Here is a 21,726-nt window from a genome sequence, read left to right as displayed (position 1 = left end):
AGTCAATGATAAGATAAGATGAGCCTCATCTGTTGTACAAACATGGATGGTTTGCAATACTGCAATGTTGTATATTATAACCGTATTTAAAAGTTTATACTTTTTGTAAATACTTTTTTTCAGCTGATTTTTCATGGCATGTCTTTGTTGATATTTCATGTGTACAAGAATGTACAAAGGCTACTTGTTTTCTGAGGCATACTTGGAGTATACCTGTAGAACAGTAAAATTGAAAAAAAAGCCTTTCTACCAGATATCCTAATGGATACAGACTAACCCATCTTCTCCAATGGTGATATTCATTGGAGTTTGAAAACGTGAGAAAACATAAATGCATCATAAACTCATAACCAGGTTCAATCTAAACACACAAACTACAAGCAAAAATGCTTTCATATATTTCTTTGCGTGTTCATCTATGTTTATTTAAGCTCCAAACTTTATGAATGGTAGTTCTTTGAAATAAGCTTTTTAAAATTCCGAAGATGCTCTCAAGTTGTGTGATAGCATCTATGTACAGTACACTAAAGGCTCAATCTAAGAGTTTTTTAGGATGCGCATGTCATTTAAAACAGGTTAACATCCATAGCCATCCTTAAATCTTTACTTTAAAACCTAACTCTACACACATTAGAGTTTGGCACTTTAGGTCAATAAGCAAATAGTATGATTTGGCTCATAAGACACTGTGATAAAACAGGACCATTACAATGAAGATCAAGATTAAGTTTCTCAAAAATATCACCACCTCAAACCAAAACCAGACAGGTTTTAACCAAATTATTTAAATGAGGCAAATATCAGAACAATATTTAAAAATATATAAAAGGTTTATTGTTAAAAGGTTAATAACGTAAATTTCTTCAATGATCAATATAAAATGTCCAGTGTTAAAATGGTAGAAATAAGTTTTTTTTTATCAAGGATCCTGTCAGTTGCACTTCAATCCAGTCTTATTTCTTTCTTCCTTTACGTTTGTCCATCTGAGAAAAAAGACATCATTATTTCAATACACAACTCTTCAAAAGTGGGCACTTTAGAAAATCTCATGATTTGAAACATTTGTCATTTTTGAATTGAATCAAATCTTAATTCTATTCCTGCTACTTTTAGCAGATGACTTGCCACCTTTGCAGGTTTTATGCCACCTTATCTGGATTATATCTCTCTGATGTAAATTGATAAGATCAATCATTCATCATAAAGCATATTTTTGTTGAGATCAGAGCATCAACTTTCTCATTGTTTGTTTACACATATTTACGCTAGTGTCAGATTCATGTTAATCAATAAGACATTGGATACATACAATTTGCAGTGTTAATGCTGTTACAATATCAGATAAAGGAATGCATATTGTTTTTCTTTTAAATCTTTTTAAATAAATTAAAAAACTCAATTTATGTTTACAGTATTTAACTTAATATTAACATGTATTTTTATATCATTTTTCTTGACTTCAACTCATGATGCTTTCCATAAAATAAAATAAAAACTTTAGAAACTGATCATTTATAAGATTTAACTCAAATTTAAATAATTAAAACCTAGTGTATAAAACTGAATTTCATAACATTATTTTCAGGCATGCAAGGCCCAAAGAAACAGGTAGTTGTTAATTCCACGCTGAAAAGTAAAAGGAACCAAGAAAAATACAAAGTTGGGGAAAAAGAAAAATAGTATTTGTTGATGTTTTTTGTGGAGACCAAGTTCTGCTTTTTAACACCAGGTATTTTTTGTAATACCTGCATAAGGAACAATTCTAGAAGTTAATGATTCATTGAAGATATGTGTGAAAATAAGACAGAAATGCAAAATTTAAACAAAGCAAAACACAGGAAATAGAACCAAAGGAGCATCTGCTAGATTTTATCGTAGAGACCATTTCAGATGTTGAAACTCTGCAAAGTGAGAAGCGCTAAAATTGAAAAATCAAATCACCATCTGAAATCTTACTTCAGATATTACCAGAGTAAAATAAATAAAAAATGTATTGCATTAGTCTATAGTCTTTTCCAGAAATTTAAAGGCTAATTAATTATGATCCCTACTTAAGTAAACACTTTTACTTTTCCTTACTTCTATTAGCTTCCCAAAAAATGGTTCATTGATACAAGACTGCTGTTTCAAATTACAGGCAAGCAAGTGAGCAGGCAGGTTTCCCCTAATCTACTGTCAGGTTTACGCCCATGTGATTTCATGGAAGGAAGCTGGTTCATTAGGGAATGTGGCACAAATGACGTCTGTCTAGTTTTTAGTCCAGAGGTGAACAACATACATTGCCACCCAGGATGGAGATGTAAAGTATGGAGTGCCCAGTTCTAACTGGCTGAGGACCACTGAAGGGAGAAGCTGATGTATTGCAGAAACAAATGTGAACTAACACTTTGAGGTCTCTGAACAACATTCAGCTGGCTGATCAATGACACGGGGGCAGTGAAAGTCCCCTCACATTGAATGAATGAAATCAGGAAATAAAAAGCAGTGGGTGGCACAGCGGTGCTGGGGTCCCGAGTTCTCTTCCAGCCCTGGTGTGCTATCTGCATGGAGTTTATATGTTTGCATGGGTCTCCTCCCCAGTCCAAAGACACAGTATTTGGGGAAACTGGCCCTGGTGTGAGTGTGTGCTTGTCCGTGTCTGTGTGTATGATGGACTGCCATCCCATCCAGCATGTGCTTTGTGCCTACTGCTTTGCCAGCATAGGCTCTGACTCTCCCACAGCCCTGGATGTAACGGTCAGAAATTGGACGGATGGATAAAACGCAGTCCACACCATACATCACAAAGAGCACAGGCCTTGACATCTTTTACGGAGGTTCTTCTTACTGCAGATCGGTTTTATACACCTTCCTGCCTAATAATGGTGGTCATGTACACTAAAACCATACTCACTGTTTATTCAGACCCTGAGGCACTGATACTGATGGGAAAAATACAGTCTGCATCATCAAAGTGACCTAAAACTGAACACATACCCTCTTGGATTAATTGAATGATTGATATACAAATTTTGTTGGTAAGTGTAATGTTATAACAAACCAGCAAAGTATAGTTTTATGTGAACTAACTCACCATTTTATTGTATAGGAACAAATAAAGTTTAAATCCACACTGAAAAACAGAAAGGAGAAACACATCTCAGCTGTAGAGCCTTCTTCAGGCATGTCAAAAATGTCCAAGAAAGTATAATTGCTTCATTGTGAATCATTGTTCTCATGGATACACGAAGGAAAGGTTACTGGTCTATGGAGGAATTTTAATCTTTTCTAAAACAGAAAGTATCCTAGCCTTTTACAAGCACAGATATCAGTATCGGCTCATTTTAAGGGTTAAGGGTTAACTGTCTCTCTCAGCCATCTGGGCTGGTTTGAGCTGTGGGTGTGCAGCTCAGAGGGTTCAGAGAAAATCAACTCAGGAGTGAAATCAGCTGTGGATGATTTTGGTGACACTTTTGTTTATTGTCTTACTGTTCATATTAACACTATTTATAATGTACCATTTTGTCTACATCGTCTGGTGTCCAGTGTATTACTGAGAGAATGGCACAAATAATTCCAATGTACATATAGATACGGCACTAAACTCTTCTACTCTACTAGTCTAATCATCTAGTCCGGCTAGTTTAAGGGTAATCAATGAGAGGGAAAAGAGGGTTATATCTACATTAGATTGCAGATGGATTAAGAGATTGGTTTCCTCCTCCATAGGTTAAAATGTCAATTCATTTTTGCTTTCCTTCTGGAGGTTAGAAGGGACAAGCTTGTCTCATCACATAATGCTGCGACTACAGAGGACTCCCACGAGGCAGAACAGGTTACAGACCACATCAGGGTGGGATGGGTATTTAAAACAGGACTGGTCCAACCTCAACCCCACTTTCGTGATTCCCCACTGTTTGATTACCAATTAATCAGGGTACAGCAGGTACCCTACTAAGAGGGGGGTCCATGTGTAGGTTCCCAAACACTAAACTGCCAGTTAAGGGGAACCTGCCCCAGTTACAGTACAAAATATGAAACAATAAGGTGTCCTTATCAATGTCAGAACACTAAATTGCAACAAATTATATTCTGATGGGACTTCAACTGCTGCAAACAAATAACGCATGTTTCCATATCTCACAGGTTCCAGTTTGTGATGTTTTGTTTACCTGCAATTTACACTGTAATATACTGCAGCTACTATCTTAAAAGCTTGTGAAATTTTAATTTCTGACATGATTTAATATATAATTGCTTGCACTTTTATAGTGCTCTTAAAAAGTCTGCTAGGATGCAATGGAACCTCTAACGAGTTTGTTTTTTTATTGCGATATTTGTTCATGTTAAAACAATAATTTCTGCTACGACCACCAATTGTGGTTTATATTTCTAATATATGACATATACACCTACAAAACTACTTAAAAGAGATGTAAAGACACAGGTGGTAAATACCTAGGATAAGGAGAACTTATAAGACTTGTAGCAGTGTTGTAAGAACATCCTGCTCACTTCCTTAGGCCTGGGGACAGTTTGCTAAGGAACAAGAAAGTATACCTGCTTTAATCATTTCCTTTTAAATTATAATATGAAATTATATTAATTACAATGATTTGGGGCTAAGTAAGTTTGGTGCTGTATGGTTTCTGAAAAATCTGATGTAAACAAAATGCACTTTGCATGTATCTGTTTGTGCTTTTGGATCGATTTTATAAACAACAAACTGGACACAGCTTAACAAATTAAACACTTTATTGTACCACAAATACACAAAAAGCTCATTTCTTCTCGGTTTTGGCTTTGGGACTGAAAAATGCAGAAAGGCTTTTCATGCCTGTTTTGTCCACTTTGGCCAGAGTTTTCTGTGCAGCAGTTAACTTTTTCGCCGGCTATTGACAATAGAAAAGGGAAAACCAAAGATGTAACTTCCTTACATAAAGGAAAACTGGGCCCTCTGTATTTATCACATTCCAGAACGAGCATGTTTTTCACCTCAGAACTAGCTAAATTTTAAAAAAATCAATGTAGACATAGGCACAAAACACTATAGCTGGCACTATAGCCTTTTATTTTCCTCTTGTTTTTTGTAGTCCACCAAGCATGCAATACTATAAATTTGCAACACTATAATTTAACTTCTATGACTGCTGTTTTGTGAACTATTATCAATCTAAAATGTGGAGTTCTAGTAACCTAGTAACAACTTGCTCAAATCACTTTTAACAGTATTTAAACAGGACAGAAGGGTGTATATATATACACCGTAATTCGATTTTACAGTGATTTATTTGCTGTGAACTGATAGTCACTCACTTTTTTGCCAAGATCCCCACTGTTGAACTTGGTGTAATCCTCTTCTGCCTCCACAGGCTTATCTGACAATTTCCTTTTCTGTAACATGAGAATCAGGAAGTGTCTCCATCAGTACTTAACTATAATTAACACAGAAGTACTGTCATGCCGGAGGCTGCCAGCAGTTAGCTCTAATAACCTCATGCTAAACATACTGTGAAGGAGGATGCAAAATATACGCTCGGTGGGATTAGTTAAAAATTTTACAGTGTGTTCAAAATAACACAGCAGCCAATGGGTCTTAAAATGCCGTCCCCAGCAATACAGCGATTAAACACAATCTCGTTTCAAATTCAAAATGATGTATATGTGAATGGTGTCCATGTGAATTTTTGTTTTAATGCTTTGTTATTTGTTATGTATGCAGGGATATATTTGTTTTAGCTAATAACTGTGGTGTGAACAGTATCTTATCCCTCTAGGCAGACTTTTAAGTTATTGAAGTTGAAGTCTAAACTGGGATTTTTGCTATTAGGTTTTTCCCCAATGGAAAGGAATATGATGGATAAATACAGTTCTTATTTTATTTTTTAATAGCCAAGTAATTTCTACCCCATTGGGTCAATTAAATAGATTGATAATGTTGAAACTTTAAATTAAAGGAAAAAAAGCATTAAACATTGGTTAACAGGTGTCTCTTGTTTGTTGCTGAGTAAAGATGTATTCATGAAAGAGCTGTGAACTGTATCAACCTGTCCCTAGTCAAAAGACAAAATGAAAACCAGAACTTTGAACTCTCTAAAGAGAGTAATTCTGAAGCTGAAAATAGAACAAAAAAACAGAACCATAGTAGAGAAATTGGGCATACCTAAATCAACAAAGTAAAATATACTATAGGAGAAATAAACCACAGGTATACCTTAAAATACTTTTTAAAATATTTGCGATTGATGACTGAAAAACAAATCGGAGCTGTCAACGAAAATCCTAAAACGACTGTCAGTGAAATCACCAACAGCCTTCAGAGTGCAGGCGTGAAAGTGTCAAAATCCACAGTTTGCACAAAACTAATAGAGGCTACACCGCAAGATGTAATCCTCTCATCAGCACCAAGCACGGAAAAACACAGAACAATTTGCTTTGAAGTACCAAGTTGAACCAGGCCATCTCTAAAACAAAGTTTTATGGACAAATGAAACCAAGGTAAACTTTTTTTACCAAGGTGGTGTGTGGAGATCCCCTGACTGATGATGGCAGAAACAGAATGAATTCAACGCAAGTTGACATAAACATTTTGTCTACTTATGTAATTGAAATTGCTTCCAAAGTTATTTGCTGGCACCTCGCCATTAGGCAGGACAGAAACAGAAACATAACCAATATAACCAGAGAGTTCATTAGGAGAAAAAGTGGGAAATCTTATACTGGCCAAGTTAAGCTACAGATTTAAATACAAATGAGCGTGTATTTCTTACATTTTATTTTTATTCTCAGTGAGTCTTTTAAATAGCGTTTATTTTATTTTTTTCTAACATTACAACTCATTTATTTATTCTTTTGAGCTTGTATTGGTTTATAAATTGTAGATTGTAGATTTTATGAAGGTTGACTGTTTTATTTTCCATTTGAAAAAATGACTAAATTCTTTGTATCGAATTTCATTAAGAGTTTTTTTTCCCCACATAGCAGCTTATTTGATTTTAGATTTGATAAACACAAAGTAGTGACTAACACCATTAATTCATTTAGTAATCATGAGATGTTGGGAGGCAAACAGTGCCTGGAAAAACAAGCGATACTATTCATTACTTAGCAAAACGGATGCCTGCTGCATACACCGTCTCAAAAACAATTTGGTTGTTGCTTGTTGTGCCGAAGTGCATTATACTGAGAAATAATTTGTCTTAAATTATGAAGTAATGTATATATATATATTCTTGAGGCACGTTCAACCACATTAAGAGCACAAAAATACAATCTTACTTGCAAACTTATTATTCATGTGAATATCACAACAACAAATATAAAATTGCTTGACTGTAAGGCAAAACAATAAGTTTTGACTTTTGTCTGGGTCAAACAAAATATTCCTAATATAGATACTGCAAATTAAAAGACAAAATTAGGACAAAAAGAAGACTGAAGAAATGTACGTCTCGACACTTTTATCAACAAAAAGCTTTCCAGCATTAGAATACTAGAAAATTCAAATCTAACTCAGCCTAGAGTATTACGTAATAAGAGTAAGATATGCATGAAAACGTTTTATGTGTGCTTCCTGAGTCACCTACAAAATACCACAAAACAGGAGAGAGGGCACACAAAATGTTATGGTATATACTAACATACAGGTATACAGAATTTATACTCAATGAAGTTGTGTTAGAACTGTACAAGTAAGAAAGACTTAAGTCTTTAAGAACGCCATGTAAAATTGTGGTCACAACATTCTGAGAAAAGCTGCTGCAGCTTTTCTGGAGTAGATTTCAAAGAACAGCCAAGTACAGAGTACAGACTCGTTCCGTTTTCGCGATCTTGAAAACGAACGTAATCAACAATTTCATGGACTTCAACAGATGGCAAATCAACAGAAAAACCTGCATCAGAGAACGCAAGTGAGAATTAAGAGGCTGCATGATTAAGCCCGAGAACAGAAGAGGATGAGTGCCTGCATCCAAGCTGGCCTGCTACGTTGCCAAGGCCAATACATTGGGATCATTAGAGAAACATTTCGAGAAACGGTTTGATGACCGAACAATTCGCCGTTGGCACCCAAGTCAGCTTGATAGGCACACGTTAAAAAAAACATGGGAATGTAAAACTAAATGAAATCTCAGGAGTAAATACTAATAATTTCACATTTTATAATAATATATTTTATTGCTAAAGAGGAGAAACATGTAACTACACACTTTTTCTTGTATTCCCAAACGGCACATGGAAATATATGAAAATCATTTTCGTTATTCTCTTACTTAATAGTAAATTCGCCCAGTATTTATGTAAAAAGGGACCGCACAATGGCGCAGTGGTCATCATTCCTGCCTCTCAGCTCTGCAGCCCTGGGTTCAATTTTCCCTGTGTTCACGTGGGTTTCCTCCAGCTGCTCCAGAAGACATACTGGTAGGAAAACTGGCTGCGGTTTGAGCGTGTGCCCCATGATGGACTGGTGTCCCTCCCTGGGTGGACCCTGCCTTGCGCGTGTTGCTTGCCAGGCTGGGCTCCAGCTACCCGCCAATACTAAATTAGCTGAAGCAGTTTGAAAATGGATGGCTGGAGTTTTAAAAAAAGTATGTTTTCAATTTCAAAATGTCAATTAATTGATGCACAGGCTTTTTTTGAATGTCACTGCTTCAGCCTTATGTCTTACCAACAGAAAGGCAAGAGATCCTGCAGTTATCTTACCTTTATTGGTGGCTCCACACTGACTGGGCTTGAAGTCTCTGGTAGCCTGAAACAAAATAATTTGATTCCGTGAAGTGACATTTTCAGCTATGTTACAATAGCCTAAGGCACCATGCCCACTGCCATTTTCCAGCTCTGCCATGTAGGTTTCCTTAAATACGTCTACTTATACAGAGAGGTATGAAAATCATCAAAAATGTTCCTTGTTACAATACTTTTTACATTACATTGTAATGTTTTTCATCACTGTAACAGAGTCAGTTTTCCAGCACTGCATACAGTTACTTGAAAAAATATTTATTGACAATAATACACTGAAAAAAGACTGAAAATTAGATATTTAATCTCCAACATAACCAAAAAAGTCCAGTTCAAAGAAAAAACAAGTTCATCTTGCAAGGTACTGATAAATATGGTGCTAAGATATTGACATGCTAGAAAAGTTATAAGAAATGCCTTTTCTCCCAATCCTGATTAACTACAAGTTGCACTTACTGTAGATAGGTGAGGAGTTCTTTGCAGAGCTCTTCAGGAATGTACTCTGATATCAAACCATGAGCATAACGGATATAGTCTTCTAGAGAACAAAAAACAAGGCTATGTTAAACATATAACTTTGTTTTATACAGATTTATATTAATCTACTTGGATGCTTTTATTTTCATATATTATCAGTGATTTTCATAACTAGAAAAAACAAATCTGCCATGGCATCTTTATCCTTTATACTGGGGGGAAAAAAAGCTTTTCAGTATAAATTAAACAATAAACAAGTTGATAGTTGCTGAATTTTAGAGTTCTAGTGCCCTCTGCTGGCCACAGTCAGAACAGCAGGAAGGCACAGCCAGATGATTTACATGCAGGAAACTGTATACTTAACATAAGCCATAATTGTAAAGGACAAGAGGCACGAAAGAACATTATACCTCTGAAAGGTCTTAAAGACAGGAAAGAGAGGAAGGCACACTATTAATCCATAAACACCAAACCGATTCCACAAATGCCTGAGGTTTGTAAAAATGCAAAGCTGTGAGAAGATTATAAGCATTTGGGGCTTTTCGAGTTAACAGACTGCATTGCTGGCCAAGTGAATAGATTCAGTGAATTAGGAGACCATATCAATTTCAACTCTTTAATATAAGTTTAGGTGTTCCTAAGAGGCAATGAGACTTCATCACTGTATTTTTAGTACCACACAGTTAGATAAGCCTTACAAATCTGTACCTTCTTGCACATCTGATTGCTGTGTAGTTCTGATAAATGTTGAAGACTTCACTCCTCCACCCACACAAATTTTGCTGTTTTTCAGGGCTTTCACAGTCCTGTCCACCTACAAAGAGGAAGACAGAAGTTTTCATCTCTCTGGTTTAGAATGATCGATTCTACATTCATTTATGAACCCTTTCAGGAATGTTTCAGAAAAGCTGAGTATGCACATGGATGTCTAAGACACTTTCAAAGCCAATTTTTGTAAAAAAAGAGTAGGACTGCTGATAACACCCACATCTGCCTTTTAGCCAAGTCATTTAGAAGCAAATGTAACAGGTAGTTTTCATTTAAAAAAAAAAACACTTGCTGTGATAAAAGGCACGACTAATGTGCCAGAAGCTTACCTTAAAATTGAAATCTTTCCAGGGATGTACTCCTCATGAATAAGCAAGACTACTTGGGATTCAAAATTTGTAGCTCAAATAATTTTGCTTTTACTAGCAACTTTCTTTAACATTGGTAGCACTTGCCCTTTTTTACAGCTGTCAGCCCTCTGAAGGGAGAATGGAACAAGCTACTCGGCACTGTTGTTTAAGCCGGCTGGACTAGATCTGCAGATCAACAAGCTACTAAACCTTACAAACACGCACGGTGGGCAGAACGGCCTCCTCTTATTTGTAACTGTTCTTACGTATGGTCTTAAAAACTGGACTTTTTACCTTCTTCTTCAACCACACCATTGTCTTCTCCTGGCTGTATCTATGAAACTTTTGACTTCCGACTTCTAAGAACAGAAATGAACATGGACATCCGTTTGAAATATTACCCCTTGCAAATCATTGTGTTAAATCACTGAATGTTTATCCTGGGATATATCCCCCGACTCATAATCCCTCTCAAACTTTTAAATACCATAGGTATTATGATATAGTAAACAATGTATTGCTCTTAAGGACAGGCATGAACGATTCTGCTCAGACAGGAATATCTGACGTATGGCAAAGATCTTAAGTTTCTCATGTCTGAGTATCGCTGCCCAGGGGTGTAGCTCCAGCAACTCACCTCTCTCTTCCGCGACATGACAAAGAGACTTGAGTGCCCTTGCACAGCTGAGCACCCTCCTGCATCCGGGGAACTCTTCATCCACCACTATCTGATCCACAGGCTGAAACTTGCCCTGCAGAACACAGTATTAACAAGCCTACCCCACAAAACACAAGCAGTCTCTGTTTAACTCCATTGACTGAACACATGAAACACACGCTGGGAAGAACCTACACAGCTGGGAACTGTTCTGTAGCCATTTCCGATTTCTCAAATGCAATTTTGGAGGATCACACCAGGACAATCTAGCAAAACGTTGCTACTGTAGCAAACAATTGATACAGTCAGAAACAAGCTTGCCGGATAAGTTGTCAAAACAGATATTCTGGCCTCTTCCAAGAAATGGTTGGATATGCTCCTTGAATTAATTAGCAGTTTACAACCATATAACACAAGTGGACCAAAAGGCCTTGTCTGTTCCGTAATGTTTCTTATTAAACAGATTCTACAGCATGCCTCTAAAAACTATTTTCATTTCTTTGTATTTGGGAATTTGACAATTTTCACTTTTACTTTGCCAGCACCTTAAAGTACTCCTACACAGCATTAACATATAAGCATGTGTACTGTGCAGCAATGCCAAACTCAATATAGTCATCAGAATACCAGGAGTCATGGTGGTGTGTTTTATAAAGATATGGTCAGGCTAAAATAGGAGAACTTATTCTTACTTATACTGTACATACCTCTTTCCCAGCTTTTAACAGGTAAGGCAACAAAAGGTACAGAGGGTCCATTGGTGTTACATACAGCAGTCTTCCATCTACAAGTATTTTTTAATTAAACAGAAAAGTATGTTGTCTACAGATTAAAATAATACACAGGTATTGTTAAACAAAATTGTCTATATTGTCCACTATATTGGCAACAAGAGAGTAAGCACACATAAATGTTCAATTTTTAAAAATTGTAGAAGCTGCTCTGACATAAATCTTTATAACAGTAACTTCAGTTGCCAAAAAAGACTAGATGCAGTGACATATGCTATTACAGCAGGCAGAATTTAATAAGTTTAAATATGTTTTGGTTAGTTATTTTAAGTTTGAGTTCCTGACCTAATTCTGAGCACAGTGTGGTCTAGTGTGTGAGAAAGCATGATTCTCTACTCGCCACACAAGATCGAACTCCACAAATTTTATAATGTATGAAAAAATACTTTGTTTATTGAGTCTTAATCTATGAGGAGTTTAAAATTAAAAACTATTACTTCTTATTTCATAACACTCACCTCGCTGCACTGTTTGTCCAATAAACCAGGAGTGATAATCTTCATTAAAAGCTTTCACCTCATACAGCTGCAGGTCGCCACCCCCAAAGAGGTACAGAGAACCAACATCTAGTAGAGAAGCAAAGGTACTGTAACTCTCAAAATTGGCTGACCTGATATAACTTCCTCTGTCCCCTATCTTGCATGACATAACTTGTACTGTACAGAGTGTTGAGCTGTCAAAGAAGGGTTAACATCTTTCTCTACATGTAAGTGGTGGATAAACTGTGACTACAGGACCTGATGCAGCATATTTCTCACCTAAATATCAACATACGTGGAGGTTGCAAAGGAACAAGTAATAGGTTTATTCCATGCTGAAAAGAGAAGAAAGAAAACACAACGTTTTGGCCGTGGAGCCTTCTTCAGGTGTGACTGGTTTCTGGGAAAACTGGTCCTTGGTGTGAGTGTGTGCGTGTCCGTGTCTGTCGGATAGGCTCCACCACCACACTAAACTAAACTGGAAGAACTGGTTAAAAATGGATGGATGGATATTAACCTGCACGATTTTGCAATTTCTCTCCAAATTTATTTGACTGACAACGTTAGAAACAGACTGCAGATTTCTCTTTAGCAATAGAAAAAGACATCTCCCACCTCCTTTTCTGTCTCAGGATTTCTCCAAATACAACAGCTTTATGTTGTAAACCCTTGTTCACAGAAAGGAAAAATGCCACCTACCAGCCGTTAAGAAAGAATGGCGGATTGCTTACTTGATGCAGGATTTCGAAGATGAACAAAAACAGGATCACTGTTTGGCTTCTTTTTTCCATCAATGACTGAATCTGTAAACAGGAGGGAACATGGATATTCACAGATCCAGGGGTCTTCTAAAATACACATCAAAATCTACTGAGTATTTAACTATCGTGTACCACTAAAATGATCAAATTATTCAGAAAATGTCCCTTAGGCCTTATAATTAAATATGACACAAAACATAAAACTATAATCGTACAGAAGAATTAGGCAGGTTTTTCAGAAAATGTTTAAAATTGATTGGACAATGTACTGGTCAAAAACGTGTATGTAATGTCCAAACAGTAATTGGTCAGGCATTAAACAAAACAAACCAAGCAGATATGAAACTGGCACTACAGTATCATTTATTTATTGGGCCTTGTATTTCGTGTTGCTACAATGTCAAGCTGGTCCTTTTTATACTATGAACAGGCACCAAAGAAAAGTAGCCCAAGTTTCGGCGTTAACAATTCAAAGTTACGAACACCATTAAGACATGTTTCAACAGATCCCTTTATCGTATAAAGCAAAACTATAAAACCAGTAACACAGCTGTATTTTCTACGTGAACATTAAAATATGAAGGCTGTTCATCTTGTTCAAAGCAGTCCCGACAGTTTTTGAGAGCCTCGGTCGGCGTACATTTCAGAATAGACTAATTCAAGAACGGAGCCAACAGGATTAAACGAGGAGGAGGGAGGTGGTCGTGGCATCTCAATGCTGCGTTAACTTTTATAATAATTTCGTTTACTTATTTTATTTGCTCACTGCAAAAATGGAAATGAGAGGGGCACATAGTGCTGAAAAGCACCGATATACTACTCTGTCATACATCATTTCCAAGGCCGAGAACTATATCCACCACAGTATTTTTCGTGTGAACCCGTGCAGAATATCCTTGCTCTGTCTCTCGTGAAAACTGTCAATACCTTTAAGGAGAAGTAATTGTTTAAAAAAAAACACTTAAAGCAGCGATTAAGTTTGCAGGACAGACGTCTTCACACACCTCGGTTCAGAGATGGGCATGGCGGCTGTAACCTGCATTAAAGCCGCCTAGAGTCGACCCCGTATAGCTTACCTGCAGCTATAACAACCCACTGGTCTGCCTGCGTGTTTGACTGACGCTTTCTTCTTGTAGTCATGTTTGGAAAAGTTTTTTAAAAAGGCTGTAAAACATAAATTGTTATGCGAGAGTACTAACAAAACTAAGAAGCTAAAAATGGCGGTAAAATTCTTAATAACTTCGACGGGGGAAGCATATCTTTAAGACTTTTTACACTGATGTATAAAAAGAAAGATATATTTTTCAGAAAATAACGAAATCATATAATGTTACTAATGTACAGTCTGTTGATGTAGACCACTTTTATGACAAGAGATCACACAGGGTTGTTACGCTTCTCTGTTCAGTGAATTCCCTTAAAATTGGTCTGTCCCATTGTCGTCATTTTAAAGAGACAGTGACCCACTCCTTCCTTTTTTGTGTCACGAGTTTACTTAAATCGCACATCTTTTTTCTAAAACAAAAACATTGCCTTATTTTTCTTAGTACAATGCAGATATCCTGCTTTATTCTAAATTTAATAATACCGTGGGGTGTCGGAAACGTTAAAGTGGCAGCATGTTTTTCGTTTCTGCTTTATGAAATGAACTGCAGAAAATAGTTGCTCCGCTTTTATTTATTCTTGGTAAAAATTATATAAATACTCTTAGAAATTCAGTTTTCGAGCTAAGAGGCTCGCCACAATGCATTTTATTTCTGTAGCGTAAAGGGACAAAGGGGTACGTGACTCACCCTGTATTTATTCTATCCTATCACATTAATAATGAATGTTATTTACACCAGTGCTGGTACAGTACACAGTTCTTATATACAGCTGGATGAACAAAACACGTGTACAAAATGTAGAGATTTCAGCACTGAAATTAAGACTGGTCCGAGCGAGGAAAACTAATGGTGAAATGCAGTGCTCAACTTACACACAATTTCAGAGTGAGTAATGAGCTTTTGCATAGACAAGCTTTGTATCTCTTCGAAGAAAAATGAGATTAGCATTATCAATGCAAAGCTGCAAAAAGTACGTTGTGTAAAATAAGAAAAGCGTGTCTGTGAGGATAGGTAGCGTCACATAATGTACCCCATCTGTACAAATGTGCAGTGTGTTAGCCTGTATAAGTCTATAATGTGTAATTAATATTAAAAATTACTTTTACTTTTATAGAGACTAAGGATGCAATAAATCCGAGAGTCCGTATAGTCCCTTCATGATTTTGGAACAGTTTGTCAATTAAAATCCTAATAACACTGGGCTGTGAAATTCAACATAGTGTTTTAACTCACGCCTGTACTCCAGCAAAGATTGCATTGTCGTTCGCTCACATTTATGTTTGTATTTACAGTGTTAGTGTTAATTTGGGCTTGTTGTTGTGTTCGCTATTTTCCACTTAATCCAAACGCAAATACATGTTATTTAGGGTGGTAGGAGTGGGGCGTGGATTTACACACCGGTTCTTTTCTGTGTGTAAATTCGAAAACAATTCCTTTGTTTCATCACATACTGTGTAGGGTATTTACTAGGGCGTTATAAGGGAGAGCCCTTCGTCCGTGATGTGAACCAGCACTCCTAACTGCTCACAGCTGCAGTTTGCATAAATGCGCCATTTATACAACAATGTGAAATATCTCATCGGAGCTTTACTACACTTAGGATGATGTTTTAAACCATGCTCATGTTGCACAACATCCTCCCATTTTCAATGCGCATACCCCGTCGCAAAACGTGGTGCAAAAAGTTGCTTTGTATTTATACTCTGAAAGGTGACCGATTTGTAAGATGAAAAACGGTCGCGTTCTCTGCCCCTTCTCTACGCGGACCTACTGAAAATGAAATTCCCATCTGCACCAGCCATTGTGAATATTTTTTTTTAAATAGAATAATACACCCTGTCGTAAAGGATAGGAATTTGGTTATCTTTAAACGCCCCTGTCTCCCTCATGGCGAAAACCAGTTCTGCCGTATTTTTACATTTCAAAAGACGGAGAAGCGCATCCTGGTTGGGTAGGATCAGCAGCGCCCCTCAATAACGGAAATCTGGTGGTGCGCAAAGAGCGCTTGAACTGTGCCGGGCAGCCCGTCGGAGCCGCTTTGTGAGACTGTTTCGCACCTGCTCTCGAAGTTAAGAGCGCAGGGAGGGGGGCTCCTGCTTGCGGGGTCGCTTTTTGGTTCCGAGCCGTATATATATATATTTTTTCTTTTTCTTGTTGCGGCTTGGAGGTAGTAAAATGCAGGCGGAGGTCTTACTGAACGCGTCCATCGCGCATCAGGCAGAAGCGCTGAAGCTGCTGCAGCAGCAGGTGGACCTGAAACAAAGAGGCGGCGTGACGCGCGACAGATGCGGCGGGCAAGCGCCCGTCTCCGGCAGGAGCTCACTGCGGGAGCGCGTTAACCCCAACGACGGGGCTGTTTTGAAGAGGGGCTCAGGCTGGCCGGCTCGATCCGACAGAGGATGCGAAGTCCGTACTCTAGCCGTGAGAGCCCGAGAAAGTGCCTTTTGTAAGTTAACCGAGATAGCTTCCCAAGTTATTTCCACGGAGCAAGACATTTGCCGCTTTCTCTCCCCGAACCGGGGAATCGTAATGCACCCCAAGGTAGGAGACTGTCTGCTGGTGTTTCTTGTTGAAATATAAAATGTAGGGGGGGGCAGTTATAAGACTTTTAGGTTTCATTAAATTAAAATCGACTTTTCAAAGTGTTTATAAACTGATTTTAGATGGTAGCTAAAGATCGTGTTACAGTCTTGTGCTCCAGCGTTTCGTTTCATTCAGTAATTTTCAGACAGCCTTTTTAGTTGGGTTGAGGATCGGCGCGACCACCTTTGTACAAAAAATATCCAGTTCTGGAGCTGGACGGCCAAAAATTCTTGCAGCATATACCGAATTATTTATAAGCAAGAATGTGATGTTCTAGGGATGAAAAAACACATTTCACGTTATATTCGTTGTAATGGCAGTCCTCACTGGCGACAATGTGATGGACGCTTACTTTAGACATTAGCTCACAGCGCTAAACTGAGTTTGATAAAGAAGTACAGATAACCAAAAATACTTAAACTTTGGGTCTATTTCTTGTCCAGGAGAGCTGGATATAAGAAAATCTTCTGTCACTCTTAATTTCCCCGTTTATGGAGACTGGGAACACGCGAGATTTGATTCATTTAGCAAGCGACTCGGTTCAATACGTCAGGCGGGGGTGACATGGTGATGGTATTTTCGTTTCAAGTGATCTCTACCAACTTCTGAGTCGAGCAGTTGACTCATAAAACCTGCTTGGCGAGTTTCCAAACCCAGGGTTACCCTGGTAAAATGTATAAATTAAATTGGCTCGTGAGTAAAAAAATGTAGGAATGTAAGAAAACCTGCTCTCACTATTCAGCCCTTCACTAATTGGAAATGGTTTTAAATATTTCTAAGAAAAACAGGTAAGATGTGTTTTATCTGGGTGGAGTACTGGAGTGTTGACTGTGGTAATACCCCAGTGCAACAGATAAGTGAACCATAAAACAAGGCCTGGAGGTTTAGTGTGGTTAATACGACAGTTTAGGTTTGTGTCAAATATTCGGCTGTTTTGTCGCTATGTGTTTTAATTCTAGAGAATGTTCTGTGCTCATTTTTCTTATTGGGTATCATGTTTTCTCTGGTTCTAATTGCTCTTTTTCTGCCTTTTGTCTCCTAAAGGACAGTATTGATCTCCAAAACATCTGTATACGCATGGCGGCACGGGCCGATGGGCACCAGTCAGACAAGGACTTGAAAGAGCTAAGGGACTGCTTGAAAACCATTGTCGACAGCCTGCTTTTGTCCCTGAGTCACTACAGCTCTCCTTCACACACACAGGCAAGAGGACAGCTCCTGCAAATCTGTGAAACGTTTCCTGACGTTTGAAAAGTCCTTATCCTCAAAAGGGGGCTTCAGCATAGGAAATCACTCTTTCATACTTCATGGATTGAATTACTGTACGGAGGTTGACCTTTTGCAGAAACCCAGAAAGAGAAGTGTGATACCATGTATTTTTTTAATGTATTACTTCCGTTGAACAGCTCAAAAAAGCTGTGATTGCTTAGTGTTCAACTGAAGGAGTAGGAGGATGGACCATGTAAGAATCAAGTGGCCCAGGAATGCTCCATCCAATCTGATAACATTTTCACTTTCTAAAAGTAGAGCAAAAACATGGCAGATAACTAGATTGCTGGTAACAGATAGCAGCTGTAAAATAGCTCCTTTCATGCCCGCTGTATCATGAGTGATCTTAGTTTAATAAAGGAAAGACTGTGTTTATTCTCACATTCGTTTATCTGGGAGAGTGAAGATCAGAAACCGTTATAACAAAATTTCCAGAAATATTTTTGTTATGAGTACTTCTATTTGAATAGCTACAATGGTCTTAGAAAACAAACTCCTCTACCAAGTGAAATATTTATAGCTATCAAAGCGAAAAGAGACTGAGAATTCAAATTATTTTGACCATTTTGTAAATTCAGAATTAGTCTTGTTTGGGTTGGATTCAGCACTGAGTTTTGTTTCGCTAAGTGTCTTTTTTTGGACTAGATGGGAGCCTCGGTAGATTTTGTCATCAAGAATGTAACATTTCAGCACTAATTATGTTAGCTAACTGTGAACTATCTGTTTACAGCTTGACTGTTAAATAATTCACTTTTGTGAATGCTCAGTTTGGGACTGTTGGTTGTACATATATTGTAACTTGAGTTGTTTTTTTATCATTAGCACAATTAATGAGACATATCCAGATCTCTCAGAATGGATGGGTCCCAGGTGTTCTGTCTGCTCTCATTGTCTCTTCACTAGAAGCTTTGAAAGCATAGATAAGTATGTTGTGCAAGGTAATGGTTTAGCCAATTCATATTGTACAGTTCCCTGCAATTCAAATTAAACTGTAGTGGGAATTAATTTGCTTGCCAGTAAAGCTTTCCTAATTTAAAACATACAGACTACTGTGGTTCTTACTAGGGTCCTGGGGGACGTCTTCCAGGGTCTTTTGATTGAATTGCCTCTGAGGTCTCCATTTCCCAATGGATCAGATGATTACCAAGTTAAGGCCGGACAATGAGGAATGACGTGGAGGATAAACTAACGAATGGAGAAACAGTCCTGACTGAATACGAAAACACAGATTTGTTGGACTAAAATATGACATGTGTGGGGTCATATCAATATGTCAGCCCATCCAGTATTATCAAAAAGGTTTGGATGGGTCCTCTTTTGTTTTCCCAATGGAACCTCAGGCCATGTGCAGATGGTTCAATTTGCAAATGGTGGGCAGGATACTACTACTACTAATAACTACTACTTCTACTACTACTAATAACAAGAAGAATAGTTGGATCATTGAGAAAACTACTACATTAAATTAACTAAATGGGGTTTGTGCTGACAGGCTCTCTGAAAAAGTATTTGAAATGTGAATCAAAATGTGATTTTAGGTGCCTTATTGGCTTGGACATAATGACTGCGTTATGTTGTACTGTGGTATTTCATTATAAAGATAAATCAATGTGTGTTTCATGATTTCTTTGTAACTTTGCTTTCAACAAATCCATGTTGCATGGAGCTTTTGTGTAATTTCTGCAGTAATGTGGGCATTACATTTTCTGATTCAATGAGCATTGCTAACAAAGTGATACTTATTTAGTTTTCTGATTATCACTCATCTGCAAAATTCATGCTGTGTGACAATGCCGCCTAAAATAAAGGGAGTTTAAATCCAGATTGTTTGGTGAAAAAATCACTAGAGGGCATCCAAGAGTAAAATATTGTTTTTGATATCTTTATCAAAAGTGAATAGGAGAATATAAGGAGAGAGTTTGTTTTGGTATTAGTGGACACATTACTGTGAGCACTATCTTTTAGAAAATGTTACCACAGTAATAGCAACCACCAAGAACCAACTGAAGCAGGGACATCCCCGACAATCAAATGAAATTTAAATGTAATTGTGTCAAAATGATTTATTTTAGATCTGCTTTCAACTGTTGTGGGCTTTCAATTCTATGGGGTAAAGAGCAGTTTATAAAAATGGAATAATAAGGGAAATCCCTACAAATATAGCAAGAAAACAAACTTGTGGGTGGGCACATATTACTATCAATGTAGGCAAAAAATCTGAGAGAATGTAACCACTTACATAGTACTTACAAGGCATAAAGACGATGAGGGAAATTTCCCAATAAGGAAATTACTTTTTTATCAGTCAAATGGCATCTTTTACATTTAAAAGTAACTGTTAACCCCCTGTGTAGTTTTATTTCAGTGAAGATGGGATGAATAAAAATAGAACAAGAGTCAATGGAAAGTCACATGACGACAGAGTGCAGAGGGGTATGTGTTGCTGTCATGGGATACAATGTCCCATTACAGCACGGCATCTCCTCTGTAATTTGAGTATCTTTCTTTTTGTTAGTTATTCAAGGTGTTTTTTGGGGGGGTAAACAGAATGAAATAACAGAACTCTTTGACCGGGAAATTCATCATGTCACTTATCAACAAAACCAGGAGGAAGGGGCTGATTGCGCAACCATTTTTTGTGTTTTAATGCTATATTTTATGTACCTTCAACACGGCTAAAATTAAGTCACATAAAATTGAAGCCTGAAAAATGAACTGGTTACAGTTGGGCCTGTATCAAATTTTTAGGTGTGTCACTATTTGCCCTAATCATAGTCATAACAGTGGTGGATTATAGTGTATTCTTCACTAATTACTGGATGGTGTCAAAAAGAATGCCCATCCACTCAACAAACCAACATAATCATTAGTCATTAGTCAATCAGTCATTAGTAATTCATTTGAACTGTTCAGGAGTCTCTGACAGGGAAGTGTGAGTTTCTATTACTGGCTGTTTTAAGAATTGTAGTGAAAGAAAACAAGGTGATTTGCCATTATTCATCAAATGGTTTTGTTTAACTTTTTCACCAATCTGGGATTAATGCATTTTTTCATAAGAAGAAAGATGATTTAAAAGTAGAGCTTTTCTCAAGAGGATTCACGTTAGTTCCCAAAATGTCCAGTAGGGGTCACGTCGGTCTTGGAAATATACATTTGTCAATGGGCAACATGGAAATATGGGTATACAACAAGTTGTTGGATTATGTTTGTTGTATAACAAGCTGTTAAAACATTTCTATGATGTTTCTGAGTGTTTTATACAGATTTTCATTTAGAAAGTGAATATGTAATGTGATATCTAATTTTGCACCAATGATATTGAAGCATATCTCTAATAGAAAGGGCCTGTCAAAGGTAAATAGAACTAATTTTAACGTAAACATTTTTTCAAGTATTCCTTTTCACGTGTCAGCAGGAAAAGCATCTTTTATATTGCACCCCATGTGCTTATCTGAGGTATAGCACTTTAAATTTTGATAGATGGTACAGTATTTTTATATGTTTGGGAAAATAAATTGTTCACAAAACCTTTTGAAAGCAAGTCAGGGCACCCACAAAAGACACACAATTGCTTGGCTAAAACTGTGTTAGTTTCCTGCGTAAAGGCCAAAATATAATCCTGTTTCCAATAAGGAGGAAAGGAAGAGGGAGATCTGGATGCTTGAAAATGGAACGACTCACTGTCACTGACTATGAAGTCAGGCATTTAGCGAACGTCTAAACGTGTGGTCTCCTGTGTGTGAGCTCAGTGCAAAAGCAGAGGTAA

General features: G+C 37.4%; 2 protein-coding genes across 3 annotated transcripts; one reads left to right on the top strand and one right to left on the bottom strand.

Moving 5' to 3' along the window:
• Window positions 1-811: 811 nt before the first annotated feature.
• rnaseh2b (ribonuclease H2, subunit B) lies at window positions 812-14,407 on the bottom strand. 2 transcript variants are annotated; one of them, XM_006639176.3, is made up of 11 exons: window positions 14,079-14,406; window positions 12,973-13,044; window positions 12,221-12,328; window positions 11,679-11,755; window positions 10,951-11,065; window positions 10,608-10,672; window positions 9,904-10,009; window positions 9,175-9,256; window positions 8,680-8,725; window positions 5,296-5,373; window positions 4,717-4,871 (listed from the first exon to the last, which is right to left on the bottom strand). In XM_006639176.3, the coding sequence occupies exons 1-11, from the start codon at window positions 14,140-14,142 to the stop codon at window positions 4,761-4,763; spliced, it is 924 nt and encodes a 307-aa protein (XP_006639239.1). In that variant the 5' UTR covers window positions 14,143-14,406; the 3' UTR covers window positions 4,717-4,760. The 2 variants fall into 2 exon arrangements, with proteins under 2 accessions (XP_069035157.1, XP_006639239.1); XM_069179056.1 differs by lacking the exons at window positions 4,717-4,871; window positions 5,296-5,373 and adding an exon at window positions 812-983 and having other exon boundaries at window positions 14,079-14,407.
• Window positions 14,408-15,921: 1,514 nt separating this feature from the next.
• dleu7 (deleted in lymphocytic leukemia 7) lies at window positions 15,922-19,782 on the top strand. Its single transcript, XM_006639269.3, has 2 exons — window positions 15,922-16,649; window positions 17,736-19,782. Exons 1-2 carry the CDS (start codon window positions 16,284-16,286, stop codon window positions 17,940-17,942), a joined length of 573 nt encoding a protein of 190 aa, XP_006639332.2. The 5' UTR covers window positions 15,922-16,283; the 3' UTR covers window positions 17,943-19,782.
• Window positions 19,783-21,726: the final 1,944 nt, after the last annotated feature.

Source organism: Lepisosteus oculatus, chromosome 15, assembly GCF_040954835.1.
Source record: "Lepisosteus oculatus isolate fLepOcu1 chromosome 15, fLepOcu1.hap2, whole genome shotgun sequence".
Taxonomy (NCBI): domain Eukaryota; kingdom Metazoa; phylum Chordata; class Actinopteri; order Semionotiformes; family Lepisosteidae; genus Lepisosteus; species Lepisosteus oculatus.
This window is presented reverse-complemented; position numbering and strand designations above follow the sequence as displayed.

Excerpts from the sequence above, each read along its gene's own strand:
- rnaseh2b (XM_006639176.3), bottom strand. The coding sequence starts at position 14,142 with ATGACTACAAGAAGAAAGCGTCAGTCAAACACGCAGGCAGACCAGTGG. Across the intron at positions 11,066-11,678 it reads TGTTAAAAGCTGGGAAAGAG|GGCAAGTTTCAGCCTGTGGA; the intron begins GTATGTACAGTA and ends TGTGTTCTGCAG. Across the intron at positions 8,726-9,174 it reads GAACTCCTCACCTATCTACA|GCTACCAGAGACTTCAAGCC; the intron begins GTAAGTGCAACT and ends ATTTTGTTTCAG.
- dleu7 (XM_006639269.3), top strand. The coding sequence starts at position 16,284 with ATGCAGGCGGAGGTCTTACTGAACGCGTCCATCGCGCATCAGGCAGAA. Across the intron at positions 16,650-17,735 it reads GAATCGTAATGCACCCCAAG|GACAGTATTGATCTCCAAAA; the intron begins GTAGGAGACTGT and ends TGTCTCCTAAAG.